Source organism: Eucyclogobius newberryi, unplaced genomic scaffold (assembly GCF_026437365.1).
Source record: "Eucyclogobius newberryi isolate DKJ021-1_F unplaced genomic scaffold, fEucNew1.0.hap1 SCAF_5, whole genome shotgun sequence".
Lineage (NCBI taxonomy): Eukaryota > Metazoa > Chordata > Actinopteri > Gobiiformes > Gobiidae > Eucyclogobius > Eucyclogobius newberryi.
Genome location: NW_027316167.1, coordinates 32,700,849 through 32,726,948, shown reverse-complemented (window position 1 = coordinate 32,726,948; position 26,100 = coordinate 32,700,849). Strand labels below are relative to the sequence as shown.

At 40.2% G+C, this 26,100-nt stretch overlaps 1 protein-coding gene across 1 annotated transcript; it reads right to left on the bottom strand.

The window, feature by feature from the left end:
• Window positions 1-2,568: 2,568 nt before the first annotated feature.
• Window positions 2,569-24,230, bottom strand: LOC140381550 (uncharacterized). The gene is made up of 13 exons (XM_072465615.1): window positions 24,087-24,230; window positions 17,606-17,808; window positions 12,603-12,740; window positions 12,033-12,144; window positions 10,887-11,073; window positions 9,716-9,857; window positions 9,152-9,307; window positions 8,558-8,613; window positions 8,305-8,480; window positions 7,265-7,665; window positions 7,085-7,181; window positions 4,600-4,882; window positions 2,569-4,129 (listed from the first exon to the last, which is right to left on the bottom strand). The coding sequence occupies exons 1-13, from the start codon at window positions 24,213-24,215 to the stop codon at window positions 3,906-3,908; spliced, it is 2,304 nt and encodes a 767-aa protein (XP_072321716.1). The 5' UTR covers window positions 24,216-24,230; the 3' UTR covers window positions 2,569-3,905.
• Window positions 24,231-26,100: the final 1,870 nt, after the last annotated feature.

The following is a 26,100-nucleotide window of genomic DNA, read 5'->3' as shown; positions in this document are numbered from 1 at the left end:
TAATAGACTCACACTGCAGCCATCATTTTGAAGTATTATAATTTATTTTTCACAATCCCCAAACCGTGTTCCCTGCCCTGTAGCTTTGTGAGCAGACCAGAAATATGCTGACAACAGTGGCATTGTTCTGTGACTTACCTGAGGCTCCACTGCACCACTTTGTCCTGCTGTAGCCATTTTAAGCCGGGTTTAGGCCTGGCATGGTTTTGTTTTAGAACTGGTTTGGATTGCTGTTTGCGGTGAGCTTATTGTTTTAAAAGTGGTGTGATAGATATCAAGACGGTGCTCCGCACGTCAGGTTCTGTTCGAGGTGCGTAGGAGAAAGGCGTACGTGACGCTAACTGTAATAGGGAAAGAAATCCCGCACACTGTCTTACTTGCAAATAAATTATTGGTAAAGAGGCAACGTTTCAGCAACTGGGCCTTCGTTAGGCAAATAGGCAAAAGTGGTGTGATAAATTTGAGAACCACTGGGATTGGACATGCATTTACCAAAAAAAAGAGCTGGTCAGTTATGGCACAAATTATACACGGAATAATAATTGGATTCATCGGAAAGTCAAAACTTGTGTGGCAGAATGAGTACAATTAATTTGCTTTCTGACCAGGCAACACATTTTCTGTAATAAATGTGAGTTCTAATTCAAATTATGATTTGTTTTCGTTATTGTCCTGCAACTTTTGCGTACCTCTATCTACACATGTTTCTGCCCTTTTACAATTTTCATTTAGCTCTTCACAGTGTTGGATTTGTCTTGAAAATGCATTTTTGAGGTTTGTGCAGCAGTTTTGTCCTCTGACAGGCCCTTGTGTATGACAAAGTATGACAAAGTGTTTAGGACATCTGGTGGTGAAAAGGTACATAACATGATAAAAATACAGAAATACAATTCCTATTTTTTACGAAGAAACAATGTGTCTAAATAGATTGAAATTATGTACCAAGAATGCATCCAACATTGTGAACATGTCATATTGCTGCTTTCATCGTCATCTTTTATTTCCTTATTGACTGCGTTGACACATTTGTATCTGATCAAAATCTACCATTTCATTTAAACAGAGATTCAGTCACAAATCTATTTCCAGACTAATTGAATACTGAAATAATTGTTGACTATTTAAATACTTGTTAGGTGTAAACAGACTTAATGTCATCCACGGATTGAATTGCTACTGCACTGTTATTTAATTAAAATATAATGATCAAAGATTATATACTATTCTAGTAACTATTTAGTTAGGTTTTGAATACATTTTAAATAACTACTCTAATTGCACAGTAATCACAGATGGCAGCACATACTTTAGCTGTAAAAAATGAGAACAATGTACACTCCTTACAAAAATAACATTAGCCAAATGTTTTGAATATGCAGTGTTTCTCAAGCTCCTGAGTAAGTCACGCTCCAGTGTTTATAACTCCCACGTGCACAAGTTTTTTTAAAGTCAGGATCCCAAGAGTGCACGCAGCAGAGCGTCTAAAGTATGGTTAATGTGAATCCTTTTAATTAGACAACATCTATGTACCTCCGGAACATAACTGGTGTGGCTGATATCACAAAATCCTACCAATGGCTATAAAGAGCCGGTCTGAAGGACAGCACAGAGGCCCTGATCATGGCAGCACAGGAGCAGGCCCTGAACACCAGATCAATAGAGGCCCAGATCTACCACACCAGACAAGATCCAAGGTGTAGCTGTGCAAAGGGGGCCCTGAGACAATCCCGCACATAACTGCAGGGTGTAAGATGCTGGCAGGGACAGCATACATGGAGCGCCATAACCAGGTGGCTGCCATATTGTACAGAAACATCTGAGCAGAGTACGGGCTGGAGACCCCAAGGACAAGGTGGGAAACACCTCCAAAGGTGGTGGAGAACGACCGAGCCAAGATCCTCTGGGACTTCCAAATACAGACAAACAGAATGGTAATGGCGAACCAACCGGACTTAGTGGTGGTTGACAAGGGTCAGAGGAAAGCCGTGGTGGTGGACATTGCAGCAGCATGGGATGGTAGCATCCGATAAAAGGAACATAGGAGAAGTGTCACCTACTTTTCCTAGTTGCGCTCTTGGAGGGGTTTGACGGGATAGATCCAGCACGCTCCATATAAAGGTCCAGCACGCACCAGTGTCAGTGTTAATCGTTTGCAGCGATGAACTGCTAAAGAGCAACATGTAGATAAACGTTTTGGCCAGTGGTCACTGATGTGCCGCTGTTTTGCTCCTTCTATTTCTTACATTTTAACAAACAAAGTTACAAACAGTTGGACATAAACAGGCTACAGTGATGTAACAGTTTGAGGTTTCATTCATTCTTTTGAACTTAAGTAGCCTAATTAAAATGATTCACATTAACCATACTTTAGATCAGACGCTCTGCTGCGTCAGCTCAGATGATGTGCAGGCACGTGAACTTTCTCAGAATCCTAACTTATAAACTTATGTGCGCGCAAGTGAATGATCACACTGAATAAAACATACTCATCTTGATAATAGTTTTATTTTCAAACCACAAAAGTCAATACAAAAATAATAACATTGGGACATATTTACATTTACCCGTTTGTCTTAAGCTTCAGAAACAATCAACTAGTGACTAGTTCATACTGAATTGTTCACTTATAATTTATGAATACATATTTTTCAGATCAAGTCGTGACAATTTTGCAGATTTTGTAGATTGTATTTCGTTTTGTAGTTACATTGAAGTCACTGAATTGCATCTTTAAATTGTATATGACATTACTATTAATTAAATGGGAAACAAATACAAGCTTTTATAATCACATCTATATTGATATGGAGCTCAACAGAGACACTCTGCTTTGTTCTGCGTTTTTTTTTTTTACTTGTGTGTATTAGTCTCACCACAAAATATTTCAATTTTAATGAAAGTTGTCCTTGCACTGCATTCAGTTAATTTGTGTTTATTGTATGTTTTGTTAATTTCAGTTTACTACATTTCAATTGTGTTCCCAAAAGTATCGAAAATCAAATACTCAATCAAATTGATGTTACGAAGTATTGATGCTAAAATCACATAAATAGGACAATATTTGACCTTTTGAGCTCTAACAGAACACATGATTTATTTATTTTTAAAGTTCTATTTGGGGTAAACTACATTCTGCTGTCTAAAAAAGCACATTTTATTGAATGAAAATAGGCCCGGTGCACAACGCTCTCACAGCTAATGCTCACTTTTATTAAAACATAAAATAATATATATGTGGGATTGTTTTATTTACAGATAAGTTCAGTTTTATATGAATATGAATTACATCTCAAAATCAGGGGAGGACAATCTTCTCGCTTATTCAAGTTGTCTCATCTGCTTCTTTTCACATCAAAACAACATTTATTCGCTTAATTCAGCGTTTTTCAAATTTTGTATAAAATATTGATCACTGTGTATTTGCAATTGAGACGATTTTTAGTCATGTACCTGTACTTTTGCTTGTGAACAATTTTACAGTATTTTTTCCACCACTGCTTAAGTTAGCATTAGCGTTAGCATTGACCTCCCATTGTGTAACACAGAAGGATTCTCTTCATTTGTCTTCAACATGTTGTGAGACATCCACCTGCAGGTCCTTAGGCAGTTCTTACTTTTAGCGTGACGCAGCAAAAACCCTTAGAAATTGAATTAGAAACAGGATGTAGTGGCACTAAGCTCTCTGGGAGCGGCTGTGCACAGAGCTTATTGGTATTGAGACTATTCTTTTATCAAAATAAATTATACATTTCAGTATTGTGATGTTAAAAGTCAAAAAAGATCTTACATCTTGCTCAAAATGAATGCAGTTTGGTGAAAAAAATGACGAGTTAGAATGAAAAATGACGGAATACACTTATAGCAGTATCGTATTGAGTATTGATTATTGAGTATATATGAATGTTTTAATTTGAACCGAGAAGCATTTTCCTGTCTTCTTGTCTTCTCTTTTTGGTGAAGTAGCACACGAGGATGACCATGATTATGATGGCGACGAAGAAGGCGATGGCGAAGGTAACGGCGATGAGGTTTGAGCTGAGGTGGTCTCGAATCCCACGGTGATGGTCTTCAGAATCGTCGTCCAACTCTTCTGATTCTGTCCACGTGACAAGCACAGGCAGGGTAGTCACTGGAAGAGACACAAAACATGACGGGGATCAATAAGAGAGTTAGCGTTTGCTAATTAGACTCGCGTTGAATTCATCTGCTGTATTTAAAGTCATTAACAAGTTGAAACTTTAGCGCAGATTATGGTAAAATATGCTGAATGAAGGCTTCTACATAGAGAATATTAACAAATTGTTGATTTGTTTTGCTGTTTTAATTTTATAATTCAAGCGTACTTGTGATTCTTTTGGCTTAGGTTCTAAATTCTATACGGTCAAGATAACAATCAACGGTTATTAAAATAGTCAACGATTATTTTATTCGACTTACCAAATGATTATTTATATTGTAAATTGAGTTGTTTAAAATGCCTTTATAACCAATTTAAAATAAAATGTGTTGAGTAAAGTTTTCTAGATAAAATAATAATAATAATATTGAAAAAAATATTTAAATAGTCAAGGATTATTTCAGTTCTACAAATATATTCACCTGGTGCCATGGCCCTGAGCCTCTTTCTCTCCATCTCGTTCTCCACTGGCGCTGGAGTGGTAATCAGAGTTTGGTCATCTTCACTGTAGTTGTCATTGTCTAGCGGGATGGTCTCTCCCACGAAGAGCAAAGGCCCCTGGGTAATCCGGTGGTCCATGGTCTCCTTGGAAACTCCTCGTCTGCGCCTGCGTCTGGCTGTGATTGTGTTCTCCACACAGCCCTGAGAACACCTGGAGTACTCGTTGCCCTTCTCACACAAGATGACGGAGCATGTGATGTAGACCTGAAATACAAAGAGAGGTCAGGATAATACATAGATAATATATGATGTAGACCTGAAATACAAAGAGAGGTCAGGATAATACATAGATAATATGTGATGTAGACCTGAAATACAAAGAGAGGTCAGGATAATACATAGATAATATATGATGTAGACCTGAAATACAAAGAGAGGTCAGGATAATACATAGATAATATGTGATGTAGACCTGAAATACAAAGAGAGGTCAGGATAATACATAGATAATATATGATGTAGACCTGAAATACAAAGAGAGGTCAGGATAATACATAGATAATATGTGATGTAGACCTGAAATACAAAGAGAGGTCAGGATAATACATAGATAATATATGATGTAGACCTGAAATACAAAGAGAGGTCAGGATAATACATAGATAATATGTGATGTAGACCTGAAATACAAAGAGAGGTCAGGATAATACATAGATAATATATGATGTAGACCTGAAATACAAAGAGAGGTCAGGATAATACATAGATAATATGTGATGTAGACCTGAAATACAAAGAGAGGTCAGGATAATACATAGATAATATATGATGTAGACCTGAAATACAAAGAGAGGTCAGGATAATACATAGATAATATGTGATGTAGACCTGAAATACAAAGAGAGGTCAGGATAATACATAGATAATATATGATGTAGACCTGAAATACAAAGAGAGGTCAGGATAATACATAGATAATAAGTGATGTAGACCTGAAATACAAAGAGAGGTCAGGATAATACATAGATAATATATGATGTAGACCTGAAATACAAAGAGAGGTCAGGATAATACATAGATAATATGTGATGTAGACCTGAAATACAAAGAGAGGTCAGGATAATACATAGATAATATATGATGTAGACCTGAAATACAAAGAGAGGTCAGGATAATACATAGATAATATGTGATGTAGACCTGAAATACAAAGAGAGGTCAGGATAATACATAGATAATATATGATGTAGACCTGAAATACAAAGAGAGGTCAGGATAATACATAGATAATATGTGATGTAGACCTGAAATACAAAGAGAGGTCAGGATAATACATAGATAATATATGATGTAGACCTGAAATACAAAGAGAGGTCAGGATAATACATAGATAATATGTGATGTAGACCTGAAATACAAAGAGAGGTCAGGATAATACATAGATAATATATGATGTAGACCTGAAATACAAAGAGAGGTCAGGATAATACATAGATAATAAGTGATGTAGACCTGAAATACAAAGAGAGGTCAGGATAATACATAGATAATATATGATGTAGACCTGAAATACAAAGAGAGGTCAGGATAATACATAGATAATATGTGATGTAGACCTGAAATACAAAGAGAGGTCAGGATAATACATAGATAATATGTGATGTAGACCTGAAATACAAAGAGAGGTCAGGATAATACATAGATAATATGTGATGTAGACCTGAAATACAAAGAGAGGTCAGGATAATACATAGATAATATATGATGTAGACCTGAAATACAAAGAGAGGTCAGGATAATACATAGATAATAAGTGATGTAGACCTGAAATACAAAGAGAGGTCAGGATAATACATAGATAATATATGATGTAGACCTGAAATACAAAGAGAGGTCAGGATAATACATAGATAATATGTGATGTAGACCTGAAATACAAAGAGAGGTCAGGATAATACATAGATAATATGTGATGTAGACCTGAAATACAAAGAGAGGTCAGGATAATACATAGATAATATGTGATGTAGACCTGAAATACAAAGAGAGGTCAGGATAATACATAGATAATATATGATGTAGACCTGAAATACAAAGAGAGGTCAGGATAATACATAGATAATACGTGACGTAGATCATTTCAGTTATTTGCATGCTAGGGCAGTGGTGCCGGTCTTTGATTTATATACATCAGGTTACAACTCCTCTCCGAGAACAGGACTAATCCAGCTCAGGGCAGTTTAGCTTCCATTAGATTTAAAATGACTTTAGGATGGAAGTCAAAAAGTCTACCTCAGTCTGAAGCTTTTTCTACAATATAAAGTATGTTGGTTTGTGCAAAATCAGCATTTTCCAGTAGAAAAGTTAAGCAGTGTACCTTTTTCCTTTTAATCTATAATATAACAGTCAAGTAAGATCAGTGTTTTGAGATTGTTAACTACCGAAAAAGATGAAAGTGCCGCTCACCTGATCATTGCTTCCGGTAAACCTGAAGGCCTGAATTTCAAAGTTGTACGTCGTGTCTGTTGAGGTTTTAACCGCCAAAGTCTCGTCTACCCGACAGCTGTAGAACACACGGCCGCACAGCCACATTTAGCGTCTTTCCTCTCAAACTCCAGTATCTTTGACCAATGTCGGCACACCTACCCGTCCTTGATGATGTCGTAGTTGAGGCTGTTGTCCGGGTTGTCGTCTGGAGTGGCCTTGCACGACTCCACGAACATAGTCACCTCCTGCATGTCCGACTTGGCCTGGATACTCATGTAAATCATGTCAAACAGCTTCACCTCCACCGGGTACTCGTTGGCCTCAATTTTCTTTGTGAAGTTGCCGTCTTTGTAAATCCCGAACGTGTAGCCGAAGCTGCCAAAGGTGGACTCGGTGAAGATGTAGTCGTCCTGGTGCAGGTTGAAGTAGGTGGAGATGCTGAGGAACTTGGGGAACTGGCACGAGAAGTCGATCTTGACCTTCTTTCGCCTGGTGATGACTTCGGAGGGCAGCTCGAAGGAGTCGATCTCGTTGGAGAAGACGATAAAGTCGCCCTTGTCCTGAAACGGGATGAGAATAAGAATTTTGGGTGCAGCAGTAACATTTTAGTAAACATTGTACCTCTCAGACACCACTTTTACACATACTTGAGAGTAATATACAGTAGTTTAGAGTGGAACAGTACTCTTACTTGAGTTCTGCCTCTTCTCTACAAGTGACAAAAGCTTTATTTTGACACTTGTTAAATGATTTGCGTTTCTCCTTCATAGTTTTTCTCATTTTTGTAATCTATCGTTTGGTCGCGATTCATGTTTTGTTCTCCCAATTACATTCACAATTGCTCGAGTTTTTCGACTACTACTTTGTATTTCGACTTATTTTGACGCGACAGTATTTTTTACTTTAGTCAGATTCGGTCATCTGTAACGATCGGCCGTTTCGGTGGACGCGTCGTATCGTGATTTGGTGCTTTTCTGTCTAATGTGCGTGACGGGTAGATTTAACCGATTAAGTGTGAACGCTCAAAAGCCACAGACAGATTTAGTTATTATTAGTTTAGAGAAATCTTGATCCAGGCTCTGAAATGTACCTTTGCTGCACCGTCTTTGCGTTTGTGGTTTAAACTGTAGGCTAATCGTCTATGTATTTTAAGCGCTTTTTCGTCTGTAAATCACGTTGGATTCCTAAAGTGTGCTGACCTCGATCTTGGTCCCGCAGGCGCTGAAGGTGATGGTGCCCATGATGTGAGTGCTGTTGGAGGTGAGCGAGCAGGACTTGTCCAGGAGCATCAGGTAGTTCACATCGATCCCGGGCATGGAGGCCTTGTCCAGCATCACCGTCATCATATTGGACTTGCACAGCACGTTTGCTTTTCCTGCTCAAGATGAAGCACGTTTAGGTCAATGCATTCAAATGTACACCGTTTTATCATCTCCCCAGACTCCAGCTGACCTTGGGTGAGAGTGGATTTGGTCACCACGATGACGACACATCTCATCTCTGATTGGCTGAAAGAGGAAAAAGAGGAACAGATTAATTTTGTATAGCAAAATGTGTATGACTAATGCAGACTAGGTGGTTTGAATAGATACAAATATACAGAAGAAAAAAGATATTTCAATCAAAAACATCAAACAAAACTCTTTTTTGTTTTTTTTTAACATTGACAACATCTCACTTTTAGTAGGTAATGCTATTAAATAAAGAAATTGACATCTGAGGTTTTGATGCTTTGTTTGAAATGTTATTGGATACATAAATATATAAGGTAATGAACCTCGTAGAATAAATGATCAGTTTTATTGTGAATTTTCCCATTTGCTAATTTAACATCTGCACAATCTACAACAGAGCTACACAATTAATATTGAAGTTATAGCCTGTAATAGCCTCTGTCATCAGCAAACTGTCATCAAAAATATGTTCTGAACTCCTGAAATACATGTCATACTGAATGTGTTTCGATATGAACTGAACTCTGATCCAGTTCCATACAGATGATATATAAACACTATTGCCCCCGCCGCAGTCAGCTCATAGACTCACGTTTCGTCCGTCTCGGCGGTGAAACAGACCGGCACGTGTCTGTACACATCCTCGTGCTTCGGCGTCCAGCTCAGAGACACCTCCGCTTTCCCGTGCAAGTTGTCTTTGAACACTTTGGTCATGTTCCGTGGGCCGCTGATCTGGAAGTCACGAATGCTGCAGAAAAAGGAGGCGCGACGTGTACAATTACAATGTGAACTACGCACGTTTTACTTAAGGAAATTAAACTGAAAAAGTGCCTCATGTAAACAGTTTCTCATACTTGGTCTTCAGTTTCTATACTTATTTTAAAAAAAACTTACTTGAATTCAGAATTTTAATCTGGATTTGGAGATGGGATTTTATTGCTAATGTGATGTAGAATATTTACGGGGTTCAAGGCAGTTCTCACGTGTAATAAGAGACATATTTAACTTAAAGCTTAAAAGTAAATAAAAAAATGTCCAATGGGGTAAATAAAATGTTCGTAGCCCATTGGCAAATAATGAGTTTGAAGTAAGAAGTGTTCTTTGGAAACATGTCAGAAACTGTGTTGTTTGTTAAGCTTGGTTGAGGTTTCCGTACTGGTTGTGCTGCGCCTGGGCCTCTGCGTAGATGTTGATGGTTTTTCCCACTGAAGCGTAGAGCAGGGCGTTCTGAGAGGGCGTCTTGGACAGAAACATGGGCTGGACGTGTCCCAACTCACAGCTGGGCAGAGGAGCCAGAACTGCACAAGACAGAGGAGGATTAGGAGGGACAAAAATCAGCTCGAATTGAATTTACTTTTCATTCTTTTTGTGCTTTCTCTTCTTGTAAAAGCTAGGGCTGTACTCAAAATATCAATACTGCAATACTATGTTATGATGTGAAATGCTGTATCATGAGCTGAAAATGTGACTTATTCATAGTGATAGACAATTGTATATGGTATTAACGGCATTGAAATGAAATTCCAATGCATTTTGTTATTTTAAATACTGGTAATCAAAACACAATTTTAGTGAATGTATACACCAGTTTTAAGAAATGTAAATGTACCAGGGCATGTAAGTTATCACAGTCCGAGTATCGGTGTATGTATCGTATCGTGAGGTACTAGTAAGGAAAACATATCAAAATCTGTATATAGATTTTTAGTGTTATTATTGTGAGGGAAAAAATAACATGATTTAACAATTATTCACAATAACTGAGACCAAACAACAGTGGAATCGTTCATTTTCTATCTTTCTCGTGGTCTATTGCTCCTCAAGTTTGTGCCAGCTTTATGAAATTGAACTTTCTGAATGACAAAATAAAGTTAATGTGACACAAACAGGATCATTATGTTAATTTAGATTTTAAAATAGATTTAATAAAAAATACTACATTTTGCTTCTAAAATTTTCACAATGATAATTTTTTTGTTCTTATGATTTATATTGTGACTTCAATAATCAGAATAACGGGGAAAGTGGAGTGAAAGAGGCAAAAGCTCTCAAAACTTTTCAGTATCTCTATTTTCCTGATCCAAACTGCACTGGGTTTCATGCAAAAACAACTATTTAGACAGAAATCTTCTAGGAAACTGTGTACTTATGTAAAAGGCAAATTAAACTCTCAAATTAAACTCTCAAATTAAACTCTCAAATTAAACTCTCAAATTAAACTCTCAAATTAAACTCTCAAATTAAACTCTCAAATCTTCCGCCAGGCATCAGCCAATTCATCGACTGACCGACTAAAGCGGCCGTCACTCTGTTGGACGCTCGTTTACCTTCGAGTGAGAAGAGCAGTTTGACGCTGCACAGGGGGTCGAGGTTTGGGTCTGCAGCGTTGAGCAGAACCTCTGTCCCGTCTGGATACGTCAGGTTGATGTTCCTGAGCGGGAAGTCCTCCAGCATCAGCTCGAACACGTGCACGCCCACACTCAGCGTCCCATTGGAGCTCAGCGTGCATTTGTTCTGCAGCGACAGTGGAAACGTGCGTGATTGCGATATCTGAATGTGAATGTGCTACGCTGTCTGATCTGTAGCTTAAACCTTTGACCTCAGAGCTTGTCCTGGAGTGGAAATAACAGTTGAGCTACTAGTTTTTGTGTAATTGTCTTTTTTGATGTGTGATTTTTCACACCACAGCACACTGACCCTTTGCATTACAGCATAAAACGTACTCATCTTTTTTAGACTTGAAGTTGAGGTAAACGTGTTATTTTAGCAAAGAATGTGTTATATTTTATGGACCAAGTAAGTGTTCGAAAATAAAGCTGATGATATAAATTGTATCATTAAATTGTAGAAACATATTCAAATAGTACTAAAGAACTTTAGCAATGTTTAAATCCAGGCTAAAAACATCTCTTTTTAGCTATGCATATGACTGAGGGAATTGTATCCGTATTTTAATATTTTTAATATATTTTTTAATGTGACTTTATGTTTTTTATTTTTTTCATATTGTGAAGTATTAGGGACTATTTGTTTGTGTGGTTTTGAGGCACTCTTGAGTTGCGTTTTGTATGAATGGTGCAATACAAATAAATCTTGATTTAAAGAAAGAACCAAAGGTAGTAATGTAGCTAAAATTGTACTCAACTTAAAGTAAATTTACTTACAATTTGCTAACAGAACTCACAATTATGAGTTAATTTAACTTTATAACCTGCTAAAAGTAGAGTTTTTCAATGCAACTATATTAAAAGTATCTGTCTGGATTTAACATCTGATTTATAATTTTATATTAATGTAATTGGAGTCAAAAGTCAATAATGGTCAGTTTTGAATATGAAGCCAGTACTAGTGAAGGAAATTAAACAATAGACATAGCAATAATTGAATATTAGTAGTAGGAATATTTTTTGTGTGCGTTTGACTTTTGATTTGAAATGTCCTAAATACAGTTGAAGGAATGGGTCAGTGCTCACCTCATCCAACACAATATTTGCCGTGGCGTTGACCGCAAAGCGACATTTGACTTCATCTCCGTCTGGATCGTGAGCCAAGAGACGAACTTTAGTGAAGCAGTTCTGAGGCACTCTGCAAAAGTCAACAGAAACACAACTATAAGACAATAATAGATTTTTTTTTTTTTTTTAATAAATCAAGGCTATTTTTTTTTTGCTTTTTGCTTTTTGTTGGTCAGTTTGCTCTCTCAACTTACAAACTTTCACTTAGAAACAACAAAACCGTCCAATCTGCACCTGAAGATTATTTTGTTTATTTTCCGCTGGTAGATTTCTCAGGGACGTTTTAACTTCAAAGGTAATTTGCCCACGGAGACATAAAGCTCTGCCTTTAGCAGCGCCAACACACACCAAACTTTACAAACTTATGCCGAGTAAGCTTTTGAGTGATCACACTGAAGGATTTGTCTACATCCAAATCCAAGCCTGATTTTTTCAAGTTTTAACTCCAAAAATGTTCTTTTTTTGCTTTGAACGAATAAAGCAGAAACGACCACAGTCCTGCTGCTGTCCTGTAACGGGGGGACAAACCTTTGGGAGGCGACGGTGGCTGTGATGGGACAGTGGTTGATGGCGTAAGTGTCCGAGCGCTTCCCCAAATTCAGCTGAGCCGTTGCGTTCCAGTTCTGAACACTGTCTGCGTCAGACAGCCAGCAGCAACCGGAGGCACTGAGGGGCACAACAGCACAACGATACGAGGATTAGTATTACGCCTGTCACTAACAATTTTTATCATTATTATTATTTTAGTGGTCGACTGGTCCACTGAGATTATATTTCAATTAGCCGACTGGTCAATTTGTCGACTTTAAATGTGTTATCAAGCAAATAAAGGTTGAAATGTGGTGATTGTAATTGATTTTTGTCACTAAATGATCTTTGTGTATGTGTTTTAGTGTCTGTATCGTCCAAATATAATCAAAATACAACTACGGTTATTTTCTATACTCGACTAGACATGATCAATCAAATAATTGTTGGCGTCTTTGACTTAGTAGGTTACATCCTCATGTAATTAAAAAAAAGTACAGCTGTCATAATTCAGTGCAATGTTTGTCAAAAGTCCAATAGTGAATACTTGTGTCAGCTTTAAGAGGTCTCGTGGTGCTCGGCTTGAACATTGCGTGACAATGAAGTGTCTGTACTCTGAGCCGAGTGGCATCAGTGAAGAGAAAACATGTTTTGTTCAGTTTGACATTATTGTTATAACTTGACATCTTGTCATGAGATTCACATAGTTTACAAATCTTCTGTAGCCAAATCTACAACACCATCATTTTTGCTTGACAGGTTTATTCAGCGAGGATGCCAAGTATTTCCAGTCAGATCTCCACCCAGAGGTAGTGCCATTGTGTAACTTCACAATGCTTTTATATGAGTTCTATTCAGGGACTTTCTATTCATCTGTGTTAAGGTACATTTAGGGTGTGTTCATACTTGCACAAACTAATTATAATTGGGACTAAACCAGGACTAATCCGGGAAATAAACATGCACAAGACTAGGACTAAATCAAGTCTATATAATTTTCCTATTACACTTTTTTAATTTGCAGACATTATTTATGTATTGTTTGTTTGTTTGTTTTTTCATGACAGTTACCATGCCACTAAGACTCCACAGAGAACAGCACCAACAACAAAAAACTTGGCAAAGAAAACATTCATCATTATTACTGGCTTGAACAAAAGGAACAAGAAGAAGATAATTCTCCTGCTCCTTTCACAAACCATTGAAATGATATACAATATTATATAGTATATACTAGTATTTTGATCATCATATTCAATAACTCTAAAACACCAAGATAGTGAAATTATGAAATCAAAATGTCTTTTTTTTTTTTTTACAATTTCCATTTCCACACTTCACCGACACCTTAACGTGGTGGAGGGGTTTGAGTGCCCGAATGATCCCGGGAGCTATGTTGTCGGGGGCTTCATGCCCCTGGTAGGGTCTCCCAAGGCAAACAGGTCCTAGGTGACGGGTCAGACAAAGATCGGTTCAGAAGCCCCCTATGATGACAACACGAACAAGGCAGTTTACGTCGCCCGGATCGGCGTCACCGGGGCCCCATCCTGGAGCCAGGCCTGGGATGGGTGCTCCATGGCGAGCGCCTGGTGGCCGGGTCTTACCCCACGGGGCCCGGCCGGGCACAGCCCGAAGGAGCGACGTGGGGCTGCCCTCCCGTGGGCCCACCACCCGCAGGAGGATCCATAGGGGGCCGGTGCAGAGAGATCTGGGCGGCAGTCGACGGCAGGGGCCTCTGCGACCAGATCTCCAGACGCAGAGACTAACTCTGGGGACATGGAATGTCACCTCGCTGGGGGGGAAAGAGCCTGAGCTTGTGCGGGAGGTTGAGCGATACCGACTAGATATAGTCGGCCTCACCTCCACGCACAGTTTGGGCTCTGGAACCCATCTCCTCGAGAGGGGCTGGACGCTCCACTTCTCTGGTGTTGCCCGCGGGGAGAGGCGGCGGGCTGGTGTGGGCTTGCTTATAGCCCCTCAGCTCAGCCGCCACGTGTTGGAGTTTACCCCGGTGAACGAGAGGGTCGCGTCCCTCCGCCTTCGGGTGGGGGACAGGTCTCTCACTGTTGTGGCGGCCTACGGGCCGAACAGCAGTGCAGAGTACCCGGCCTTCTTGGAGTCCTTGGGAGGGGTACTGGACAGTGCACCGACCGGGGACTCCGTTGTTCTACTGGGGGACTTCAACGCCCACGTGGGCAATGACAGTGACACCTGGAGAGGGGTGATCGGGAAGAACGGCTTCCCCGATCTGAACCCGAGCGGTGTTCAGTTATTGGACTTCTGTGCTAGCCACGGATTGTCCATAACGAACACCATGTTCAAGCACAAGGGTGTTCATCAGTGCACATGGCACCAGGACACCCTAGGCCGGAGGTCAATGATCGACTTTGTTGTCGTGTCATCAGACCTCCGGCCGCGTGTCTTGGACACTCGGGTGAAGAGAGGGGCAGAGTTGTCAACCGATCACCACCTGGTGGTGAGTTGGATCCGCTGGCGGAGGAGGAAGCCGGACAGACTTGGCAGACCCAAGCGCATTGTGAGGGTCTGTTGGGAACGTCTAGTGGAGCCCTCTGTCAGTAGGGTATTCAACTCGCACCTCCGGGAGAGCTTCTCCCATGTCCCGGGGGAGGCTGGGGACATTGAGTCCGAGTGGACCATGTTCTCCGCCTCCATTGTTGATGCGGCTGCTCGGAGCTGTGGTCGCAAGGTCTCCGGTGCCTGTCGTGGCGGCAACCCCCGAACCCGGTGGTGGACACCGGAAGTAAGGGATGCCGTCAGACTGAAGAAGGAGGCCTATCAGGCCACTCTGGCTTGTAGGTCTCCGGAGGTCATCGAAAGGTATCGGCAGGCCAAGCGAGCCGCGGCTCGTGCTGTCGCAGAGGCAAAAACCCGGGCCTGGGAGGAGTTCGGGGAGGCCATGGAGGAGGACTATCGGTCGGCACCAAAGAAATTCTGGCAAACCGTCCGGCGCCTCAGGAGGGGGAAGCAGTGTCTCACCAACACCGTTTACGGTGCGGGTGGAGGCCTGCTGACCACGACTGGGGATGTCGTCGGACGGTGGAAGGAATACTTTGAGGATCTCCTTAATCCCTCAGTCACGTCTTCTGAAGAGGAAGTAGAGACCGGGGACTCAGAGGCTGGCTCATCCATCACCCAAGCTGAAGTCACTGAGGTTGTTCGCAAACTCCTCGGTGGCAGGGCTCCGGGGGTGGATGAGATCCGCCCTGAGTACCTAAAGTATCTGGATGTTGTAGGACTGTCTTGGTTGACACGTCTCTGCAACATCGCGTGGCATTCGGGGACCGTGCCTCTGGACTGGCAGACCGGGATGGTGGTCCCTCTGTTCAAGAAGGGGGACCGGAGGGTGCGTTCCAACTACAGAGGGATCACACTCCTCAGCCTCCCGGGTAAGGTCTATTCCAAGGTACTGGAGAGGAGAATCCGACCGATAGTCGAACCTCGGATTCAGGAGGAGCAGAGTGGTTTTCGTCCCGGTCGTGGAACACTGGACCAGCTCTATACCCTCCATCGGGTGCTCGAGGGTTCATGGGAGTTTGCCCAACCAGTCCACATGTGCTTTGTGGATCTGGAGAAGGCTTTCGACCGTGTCCCTCGGGGTGTCCTTTGGGGGGTGCTCCGGGAGTACGGGGTCCGGGGCCCTTTGCTCAGGGCTGTCCGGTCCCTGTATGACCGGAGCAGGAGCTGTGTTCGCATTGCCGGCAGTAAGTCAGACCTGTTCCCAGTGCATGTTGGACTCCGCCAGGGCTGCCCTTTGTCACAGGTTCTGTTCATAATTTTTATGGACAGAATTTCTAGGCGCAGTCGGGGGTCGGAGGGTGTCCGGTTTGGGGACCACAGGATCTCATCTCTGCTGTTTGCAGACGATGTTGTCCTGATGGCTCCATCAAACCCGGACCTGCAGCATGCACTGGGACGGTTTGCAGCCGAGTGTGAAGCGGCTGGGATGAGAATCAGCACCTCCAAATCCGAGGCCATGGTTCTCGACCGGAAAAAGGTGGCTTGCCCTCTCCAGGTGGGTGGGGTGTCTTTGCCCCAAGTGGAGGAGTTCAAGTATCTCGGGGTCTTGTTCACGAGTGAGGGAAGGATGGAGCGTGAGACCGACAGGCGGATCGGTGCAGCGGCTGCAGTGATGCAGTCGCTGCATCGGACTGTTGTGGTAAAGAGGGAGCTGAGCCGAAAGGCAAAGCTCTCTATTTACCGGTCGGTCTACGTTCCTACCCTCACCTATGGTCATGAGCTTTGGGTAGTGACCGAAAGAACAAGATCGCGGATACAAGCGGTCGAAATGAGTTTCCTCCGCCGTGTGGCTGGGCGCTCCCTTAGAGATAGGGTGAGGAGCTTGGCCACACGGGGGGAGCTCGGAGTAGAGCCGCTGCTCCTCCACGTCGAGAGGAGCCAGCTGAGGTGGCTCGGGCATCTGTTCCGGATGCCTCCTGGGCGCCTCCCTCGGGAGGTGTTTCAGGCATGTCCCACCGGGAAGAGGCCCCGGGGAAGACCCAGGACACGCTGGAGAGACTATGTCTCTCGGCTGGCCTGGGAACGCCTCGGGATCCCCCCGGAGGAGTTAGAGGAAGTGTCTGGGGAGAAGGAAGTCTGGGAGTCCCTGCTCAGACTGCTGCCCCCGCGACCCGGCCCCGGATAAAGCGGCAGAAAATGGATGGATGGATGGATGGACACTTCAATATAAATAATGGTTTGACTAATGGAAAACAATGGTTAGTTCCAGCCCTAATGACTCAGTCTAAAGTATAGTCTAACCATGGAACCAATATTGTCCTTGATCTTTAATATCAGTGACAATGTCCACGATTAAGCTCTCTCCAATCATACATCAAAACACAAATTCATAAAAAAGCTTTCACTGTGTTTAAGAGAACCTTTCTTTACTTTTCCTTGAGTAATATTGTTCGAAATAGCATTGGCTCTTCTGAATACCCTCTTCGCCACTATCATTCCCAGCCCACCCTCTTCTGAGTTCTGACCTGAGAGACACAACTTTAGCGCCCGCTGTTAGCTCGGTGCTGGATTCCTGCTCTGTTTGGCACCAGCGCTTTCCCCCCGTGCTGTCGTTGGTTGTTTCTGCCGCCATGCCTCTGGTGAAGTTCCCGCACTTTCCGCCATCACAGGAGTACAACACCTGACTTGAGCAGGACGAGCGGCCATTTTCTCTGCTCAACAAACTCAGCTGAAACAGAAAAATCAGGGCTTCAGTTTTTAGGATATTTAAAGGACGATACAACTGTATGGAAGTGTCACTGTTTTTGAAAGAACTATCCAAACCTATGGACCAAAAATGTTGAATCTTATCGTTTCCACATTCACCTTTTGTTTTAAAGTGCCCCCTACAGGTTGGACGACTCATTGGACTAAAGGTTAAGATAAATAATTTGAATAATAATAATTTGACATTTGAATTTTCAAATTTCTAGTGTAATTGATGACATCACACTAGGAAATTAGAATCAGAATCAGAAAAGGTTTATTGCCTTTGCCAATGAACAAAATTCATCAAAAATAGGAACTTGCTTCGGTGATTCGGTCCAACATAAAACAATGAGCAATAATAACATATATGTAAATTCAAAAACTGTATGCATTAAAGAAAAACAATTGAAATCTACTATAGGATCAAAATAAAAATAGGCTTACTATGTATACAACATTCACAGTTAAATTTACAGATGTAGTGCAGAAAGTGAACAGTGCAGTGTGTGATTGATTAAATTAGTTAAAGGTGTTTAAGAAGTGTTCATGAGTGTAACGGCAGAGGGAAAGAAACTGTTATTGTGGCGGGAGGTTTTGGTCCAGATGGACCGTAGCCTCCTGCCTGAGGGGAGTGGCCTCCTGCCTGAGGGGAGTGGCTCAAATAGTCCGTGTCCAGAGTGAGAAGGGTCAGCTGTGATCCGACCTGCTCGTTCCAGAGCCCTGGAGACATACAGGTCCTGCAGAGATGGAAGTCCGCGGCCGATCACCTTCTCAGCAGAGCGCACAATGCGCTGTAGTCTCTGTTTGTCCCTGGCTGTGGCTCCAGCGTACCACACGGTGATGGAGGAGATGAGGATGGACTCAATGATGGCCCTGTAGAACTGCAACATCATCTGCACTGGCAGCTTGGCTTTCCTCAGCTGCTGCAGGAAGTACAGCCTCTGCTGGGCCTTCTTGATGAGGGAGCTGATGGTGGGCTCCCTGAGGTCCTGGATGATGGTGGTGCCTAGGTCACGGAAGGAGTCCACAGTGGAGATGGGGGAGTCTGTGATGGTGAGGGGGAGCTGGGGGGTTGTGACTTTCCTGAAGTCATCCTAAGGCTCACGAGGGCCCCGCTCGTTTTCCTCGTCTGCGGGGTCTCACTCTTTTAGCCAAAAGAAGGGCTAATACTGCAGCAGATGCTAAAAAAACTGGAACTAGACCCGTTGGAGTTTTGGTTCTGATGGATGAAAGCTCTTAACGTATGTAATAGCTCGCTGACACACAATTTACACACAAATACAGACAAAACAAAGTGCACTGAAACACCAGGGCGGATATACGTCCACGGTGCCATCATGGATCTAGAAGTACCCAGAAAACACTGGGCAAAAACTCATCTAATGTCACAATTTTTGGAATTTGACAAATAAAAATATATGAAAGCGACTTTATTTTGATAAAGGGTCAAACAAGTTGTTTTTTTGTGTAAATTATGCATAAACTTTGACTGGAATTTGACTGTTCCTGGTGTGATGTCACTTCCTGTAATTTTCTACTGATTTTTCAAAATGTTCTCCACAAATACCACATCGATTGGTGTAAAAACACATTATATGTACAACAGGTATAAATACAGCAAATAAAGTCAAAACCAGAAAATCTTAAACACCTGTCATACGTCACTTTCAGGTCCATTCACCCGACAAGAATCACGTCTTTGGGGTTGAATAATGGCACGATATTCTAAAGCTATTGTCCATGTGCATGCATTTGTTACCAGGTTAATTACAAAGATATGAATCATAAACCAGTTGAACAAAACTGCATTCCGACAGCTAAATAGCAAATCCGACCACACAATTCTGACCTGCTTCACCTGCTATTGCTTCGTTTAATTCTAGACTATTGTTAAGTCACTTGTAGGGACGACGAGATAATTAGGTTGATCGTGATTATTATTTCACAATATAATGATATAGACTAAATAATTATAATTGTGACATATTTTTATATTTTTTAATCTATTTTTTTAATCTTTGCTGTTTATGTCAAATGGATCATTCAGACAGTTTGATTGCTTAAAACAGGTCATATGTTGAGGAGCGGTAACATTTTAAGAAAACAATAAGGAAAGAACATTGTTGATTTTATTGTTGTTTTGGTCGTGAAGTTAATAATCTTGAACAATCGTTAAATCCCGATGTTTATTCTCACAATAATCGTTACTCTAACATTCTAAATCGTAACATCCCTACTCACGTTAAAGCATACAATATCTAGCAGCCAGTGCAAACAATGCTGCTACTCTTTGGTTTGTGCCTGTTCTTAAGTAAATCTGGCTAATTAAAGCTACACCCAAAATGAGGATGATGGAATATAATGTTGACACTTAAATTACTCACATTACATTTACCGTCACTGTTTTTGTCATAGTGCTTATAAACACAGTGAAATGCACACTATTTTTATTTACTTTTTACCAAACATGGATTCTACCGTTTGAACGTTCAACATATCTACTTGTAGTGCTCTATTTTTTATGTATTTTTTGTATCACTAAAGCAAGATTTTTTACAACACATATATTAGATGTTGGGGTTTTTGAGGTTTCTCCAAAACAGCGGGAATGTTAATCTTGGCCCTGCAACATTTTTGACAGCGTGACCATGTTTTTCCATAATTGGAGGCTTTAGACACTGAGGCGCGACATGTCTGTGTAGTAACATCATCCCTGTGCTTCTGTGGGCTTTTTCTTTTTTAAGTCTATAAAGCTTTTCAACATCAGGCCTGGGGGCTAAATCAGGCCCTCCAAGAGATATAATCCGGGCCGTGACCATCTTCCAGACCTGGTTGGTACTAGTCTAGTCCTAGTTTAATTCTGGTTCAGCATAGGATGGGCAATTTTGCAACGCAGTGTTGCTAAAGCATTTTTTAGGTTATTTCTCACAAAAATCTAGTAGTAGTAATAGTTTATAGTAATAACTACATTTATTGAAATAGACCCAACATTTTGTTGTAGTGGCGTGTCGTGCACATCTGGCCCACGGCAATCTTAAGTCGAATAGCTCTGCTCTGGAGAATAGAATGTACAGTACGTTGCTGTAAAAGTAATGCTCACACACAGTAATGCTAAAAACATTGGAACACCGGCTCCAGCCGCTCACAACGTCTAACAAGCAAATCTGCATTACAGTTTATAGTGAAAATCATATTTTAAATGACAAAACCCGCCTCAGCGAACCAGCCGTTTGATGTTTTGGCAAGTTTTTTCACAAAGACGTCTGCAAACTCTTGAACCTCATCATTTTTAAATAGCTATGTTTATCACTATTTTATTATTATTTTTATTTTACAAATGTCCGTTTTCTCATTTGTGACAGGAGTGGTGACACGATGGTCATCACGTTTTACTCATTACCTAAACTATTCTCTCTATTCTCACCTTCGCTGTGTGAAGGAGAGGTTTCACAGATTTTCCTTCTGCTGCTGTCAGACTTTACAACAAACACTGTTAGCCATAAACACGTGTATACTGTCATACCCATGTGCAATACTGACATAATCATGTGCAATACTGACTTAATCATGTGCAATACTGTCATATTCATACGCAATATTGTCAAATTCATGTGCAATACTCATAATGTCAATCATATTGGTGCAATATTCTCCGTCCATATAACTGCTGTAAATAAGAGTGTTGCTTTTGTTACTATTATTATACTTTTTTTTTACTTTTTATTAAGAATATAAGAAGATATAAGAAGTTTTCTATAAGTTGTCTGTTCTGTTACTTCTGTACCTACTTGTGTTGCAACACTGACATTTCCCTATTGTGTGGACAAATAAAGGCTTATCTTATCTTATACTTCCATATGAAGCAAACTTACTCAAGTGATAAAGACAAAATAATTATCCACAAACAGAACTCAAAACAGTGATCAAAATCTGCCAAGAAAAACAAAAAAACCCTTAATAGTTCCTTAATTGGTTCCTCATTCCTCGTTACATACGAGGAAAAACACTGTCAGCATAATAAGAAAGTGGCACGGTTTTATAAGATAAGATAAGATAAGATAAGATATTCCTTTATTGTCCCACATGGGGAAATTTCATTGGTGCAACGCAGGTAGATACAGAGGTAGATACAGAAGAACAGATCACTTATAGGAAGTCTGAAAAACACTTTCAGTAGAAGATCTCCTATAAATAAATAAAAACTCCCATAGACAAATAAATAAATAAATAAATACCATTGCATGTGATCACGACAGTAATTGCACATGAATATGTGTCACGACAGCACATAGGTTGCACATGAATTGCACATGAATTCCAACAGTAATTGCACATACGACAGAATTGCACATCAGTATTAGGTTAGGTCAGTATTGCGAGTGTTCAGTACTAACAGTTTTTGTTATAAAGTCTGACAGCAGCAGGAAGGAAAGACCTACGGAACCTTTCCCTCACACATCGAGGGTGGATCAGTCTCTCATGTGTTGATGATGTCACATCGAGGGTGGATCAGTCACGCACGTTTCTTATGGGAAGAAACTTGCTCTAAATGTTGAGGCATCAGCGAGATTCTTGCATCATTTTTATCAGTGCTTTATTGTGATCAGGTGACACTTCCGCCTCACAACAACAAGGTCCCAGGTTCAGTTCCTGGGCAGTGCTTGGCTTATGTGGGGTTTGCAAGTTCTGCCTTTGCCTGGATGGATTTTCTCTGCAGCGCATCAGCAATAAGTATGAAACAGATAAGGAGGAAGAAAGGCAACTTTGTTTAAGGTTAAATGGCATTAATTAGAAGATTAAATGGCATTAAATAGAAGGTTAAATAGCTTTAATTAGAAAGTTAAATGGCATTAATTAGAAGTTTGAATGATTTTAATTAGAAGTCTGTCTTAAAATGGAATTGAAAGCCATAGTTTTAGTTTTTGGATGAATAAAACGCATTTTATTTATTTTCTGACCTTTATTAAACCAGGAAAGCCAGACTGAGATTTAGAATTTCTTTTTCATGTCCCATGTTTGGGGAAACCTATGCAGACACAGGGAGAACACGCAAACTCCTCACAGAAATACCCCACAACCTTCTTGCTAATACACGAGAGAACTAAACTGCGCCACCAAATTAAAACTGAATTGTGATTAACCAAGATATTTGCACTTTTTATCTAATGAGCTGTCGGCCTTAAATCTCCAACACAATCCATTATTTAGTTTTGTCTGACAAAGACATAAAGCTTTATTTGAACACTTTAGTGTAAAACGGGCACTGCACATGATGTGGTTACACCTCACCCTCATAGTGCAGATCAGCAGATCAATTCAATATGACTGCTTCAAATAGCTTTAACATTGTGGTTGTGGTTGTAAGTCTAGTATGTGAATGGATGAGGAATCTGCGAGCAATTGTCAAACATTGTATTTGCTTTGGTTATGGTATGTAAATGTGTTTTGTCTGACATAACGCCTCCTGCCCGGTGCATTGTCCCCGTCTACTTCTCTAAACCAACAACTACTATATTCTGCACTATTCCTTTAAACAATTAGCCCCTATGTTCCGTCTTTGCCGTGGAGCCACGACTGCTAAGCCGCCAGTAAATCCTGTTCCTCTGAATTTTCAGATCACAAAACATTAGCTTCATAACCACAAACAAACACGGCCTTTTCTGGCCTGTGTTAGTCAAAAATGGAATTGGAGTTAAAGTAATGGAGACTTTTGTTCAAATGATTCATTCAGAATATGAGGGATTGAGTATTTTATTAACTTGGATTTGATGAGGTATTATTATTATTGACTTGAAATTAGAGGAAAGAATTTTGTAATACACCAAACTGATGATTATATTAGAATGACTACATTCTAATATAATCAAAAACGTTTTTAAAAATAAAACACTAATAATAATATAACAGGTTTCTATGAAAAAATCCAAACTAGAGCAAATGTCTTCTTCTAAATGTTTTGACTAAATGAACCAAACCAAATGCAAAAACTATATTTTGAAAAGGGTTTGTTCACACTTCCAGTTTAGTCCTGATGTAGACTTGGCTTTGGGCCTCATGTAGTCCTGGTTTAGTCCTGGTTCAGTCCTGCTTTAGTCCTGGTTCAGTCCTGGTTCAGTCCTGCTTTAGTCCTGGTTCAGTCTTGCTTTAGTCCTTGTTTAGTTCTGAATGTATTTGATATGGTTTGTGAACGCACCCATTATGAAAAATCACAGACCAAATTCAAATGTCAAAATCATAAAATAAAACATCTCCACCTACCGGTATTGTTCCATCTAGTTTCCTCTGTAGCGACAAAAAGGTTACGCTGTGTCCATGGAAATCCGCCGCATGATTAGTCTGTATAAAAACAGCCGAAATGATAAAACATATGAGTGTACCCGTCTCCATTTTAGCTTCTAAAATCTTCTCTAAGTTCGAAGCTTGTTTTGTGAGTTTGAGATTTTTAGAAGCGAGAGGCGTTTCACATTCTCTCAACCGGTTTGTCCAGCCTTTCCTCACTTACTGGAGTTTGATTTCAGAAATGATTTTCATGACAGGTGCACAGTCTTTATTTAGCATCAATGGAGGATGAATGTGGTAAGTGATTCAGTGGATGAAAGAGGGCAGCAGCGTTGGACTGGGAGGGTACTTGTTTACCCAGAGTCCATTGCAGAGGTCCGTGAGGTTCATTTTTATAATACTTGTGTACGTGATGTTTGTATAAAAATCAGAATCAGTCAGAATCAGAAACGGGTTTATTGTCCTTGTCAATTAACAGGATTCAAAAAGTAGGAACTTGCTTTGGCATTAAGGGGCAACACACAACAATGTATAATAATAGTAGAAAAATATATAAAAAATGGCATGCATAAAATGTGCAATATAGAATATAGAGGTAATATTATAACAATTGTAAGGAATTCTTTTCACAAGTATTGCATAATTTCTTTGTGTAACCCTTTTGAAATCGGTGCGATCTCATTTGACATCACATTTGGCACGTTGTACAAAAAGTTTCAGAAAGATTATCTGGGATTTTGCTTCATTGAACTATTTCAAGAGCGGCCTGTGTAAAGGGACTGTTTTATTTTATTTATTTTATAAACGGTAGTTAACACAGAAGGAAAAAAACTGTTTTAATATATTTTTTGTGGATCCTGGCATCAGTGCTTTTGGTCACTGACACTGACAAGACTTTCATCCAGAATTCATTTTAAATTTGAATATAATAAATCACTGAATATATCAATAGTGTTCATTTAAGATGTGTATAATTGTTTATAACATGTTTTATTTTTATTTAATTTAGAATTAAAGTGAAGATATTTTAGTGCACTGTTTAGTTGAATTTTGGAGTCCTAAAATGCTAAAAACATCACATCATTGTCAAACATTGTATTTGTGAGACATATTATAATAATACATAATGTGAGACATATTATAATAATACATAACTGTTGAGCCTGGACCTGAGAATTAATGACAACATGTGTCTTTCCACTATATGTATCCACAACATCTGTGTGTTACTAAGCACAACATTTTTTCCATTTCAACTAAAGACTTCAGAATGTGGTGGAGTCATTTGAAACCCAGCAATTAGCCGCTTCACCTTTGTGAATAGTGAGTTGTACTTTGATGACCATAATTGTTTTACTAGGTTTCTAATGTGCTTTAGGGGTTTTAGAACAATTGGTTCAATTCAAGTCCTTTGCAAATGAGGAACATTAAACCACATTATTGAATATCATAGGATATTTTGGCAACCCAACAGAAATGGGTTAAAACGAGTCTTCAAATGCATTCGTTTAAGTTTATGAATCAGACAAATGAGAAGAACTTGTAAAATTACCCAAAATTGTCTAGAAAAATGTGTTCCATTTTTATTTTTGATTAGGTATTATGTGCTGACCCTGTCTCAGCTTTAAAGCAGCAATCATATTCAATAGAACATTTCCTGAAGGTTTTACTATATCCATAAACAATATGTTACAATAAATGTTACAAAAGTTACTCTGTGTTCTTTGTCCTCATGCTGCTGGTGTATACTGTATATTATTTTGACCTAAAACCATCACGTTTATTTATTGCATTTAATATACTGGATTATAGCTACAACGTTAATTTACACCTGCAGTCCCATGGCAGGTGACAAACCAAAACAGTCACATGACATCACAATAATTTACTGCCGATCGTTCCAAATTAAAACTAAAACTGTCTCAACGTTTCATGTCTTTTCTGGCAACACAAACAAACTACTCTGAAATGATTGGCATTAACGGTACATTGG

What these genes read in the sequence shown, in the direction of transcription:
- LOC140381550 (XM_072465615.1), bottom strand. Translation starts at nt 24,215, where the DNA reads ATGGAGACGGGTACACTCATATGTTTTATCATTTCGGCTGTTTTTATA. An exon ending in ACTGCTCTTCTCACTCGAAG is followed by an intron (nt 9,858 to 10,886) that starts GTAAACGAGCGT and finishes TGTCTTGTGCAG; the next exon opens with TTCTGGCTCCTCTGCCCAGC. An exon ending in ACCGCCGAGACGGACGAAAC is followed by an intron (nt 8,614 to 9,151) that starts GTGAGTCTATGA and finishes TTCCTCTTTCAG; the next exon opens with CCAATCAGAGATGAGATGTG.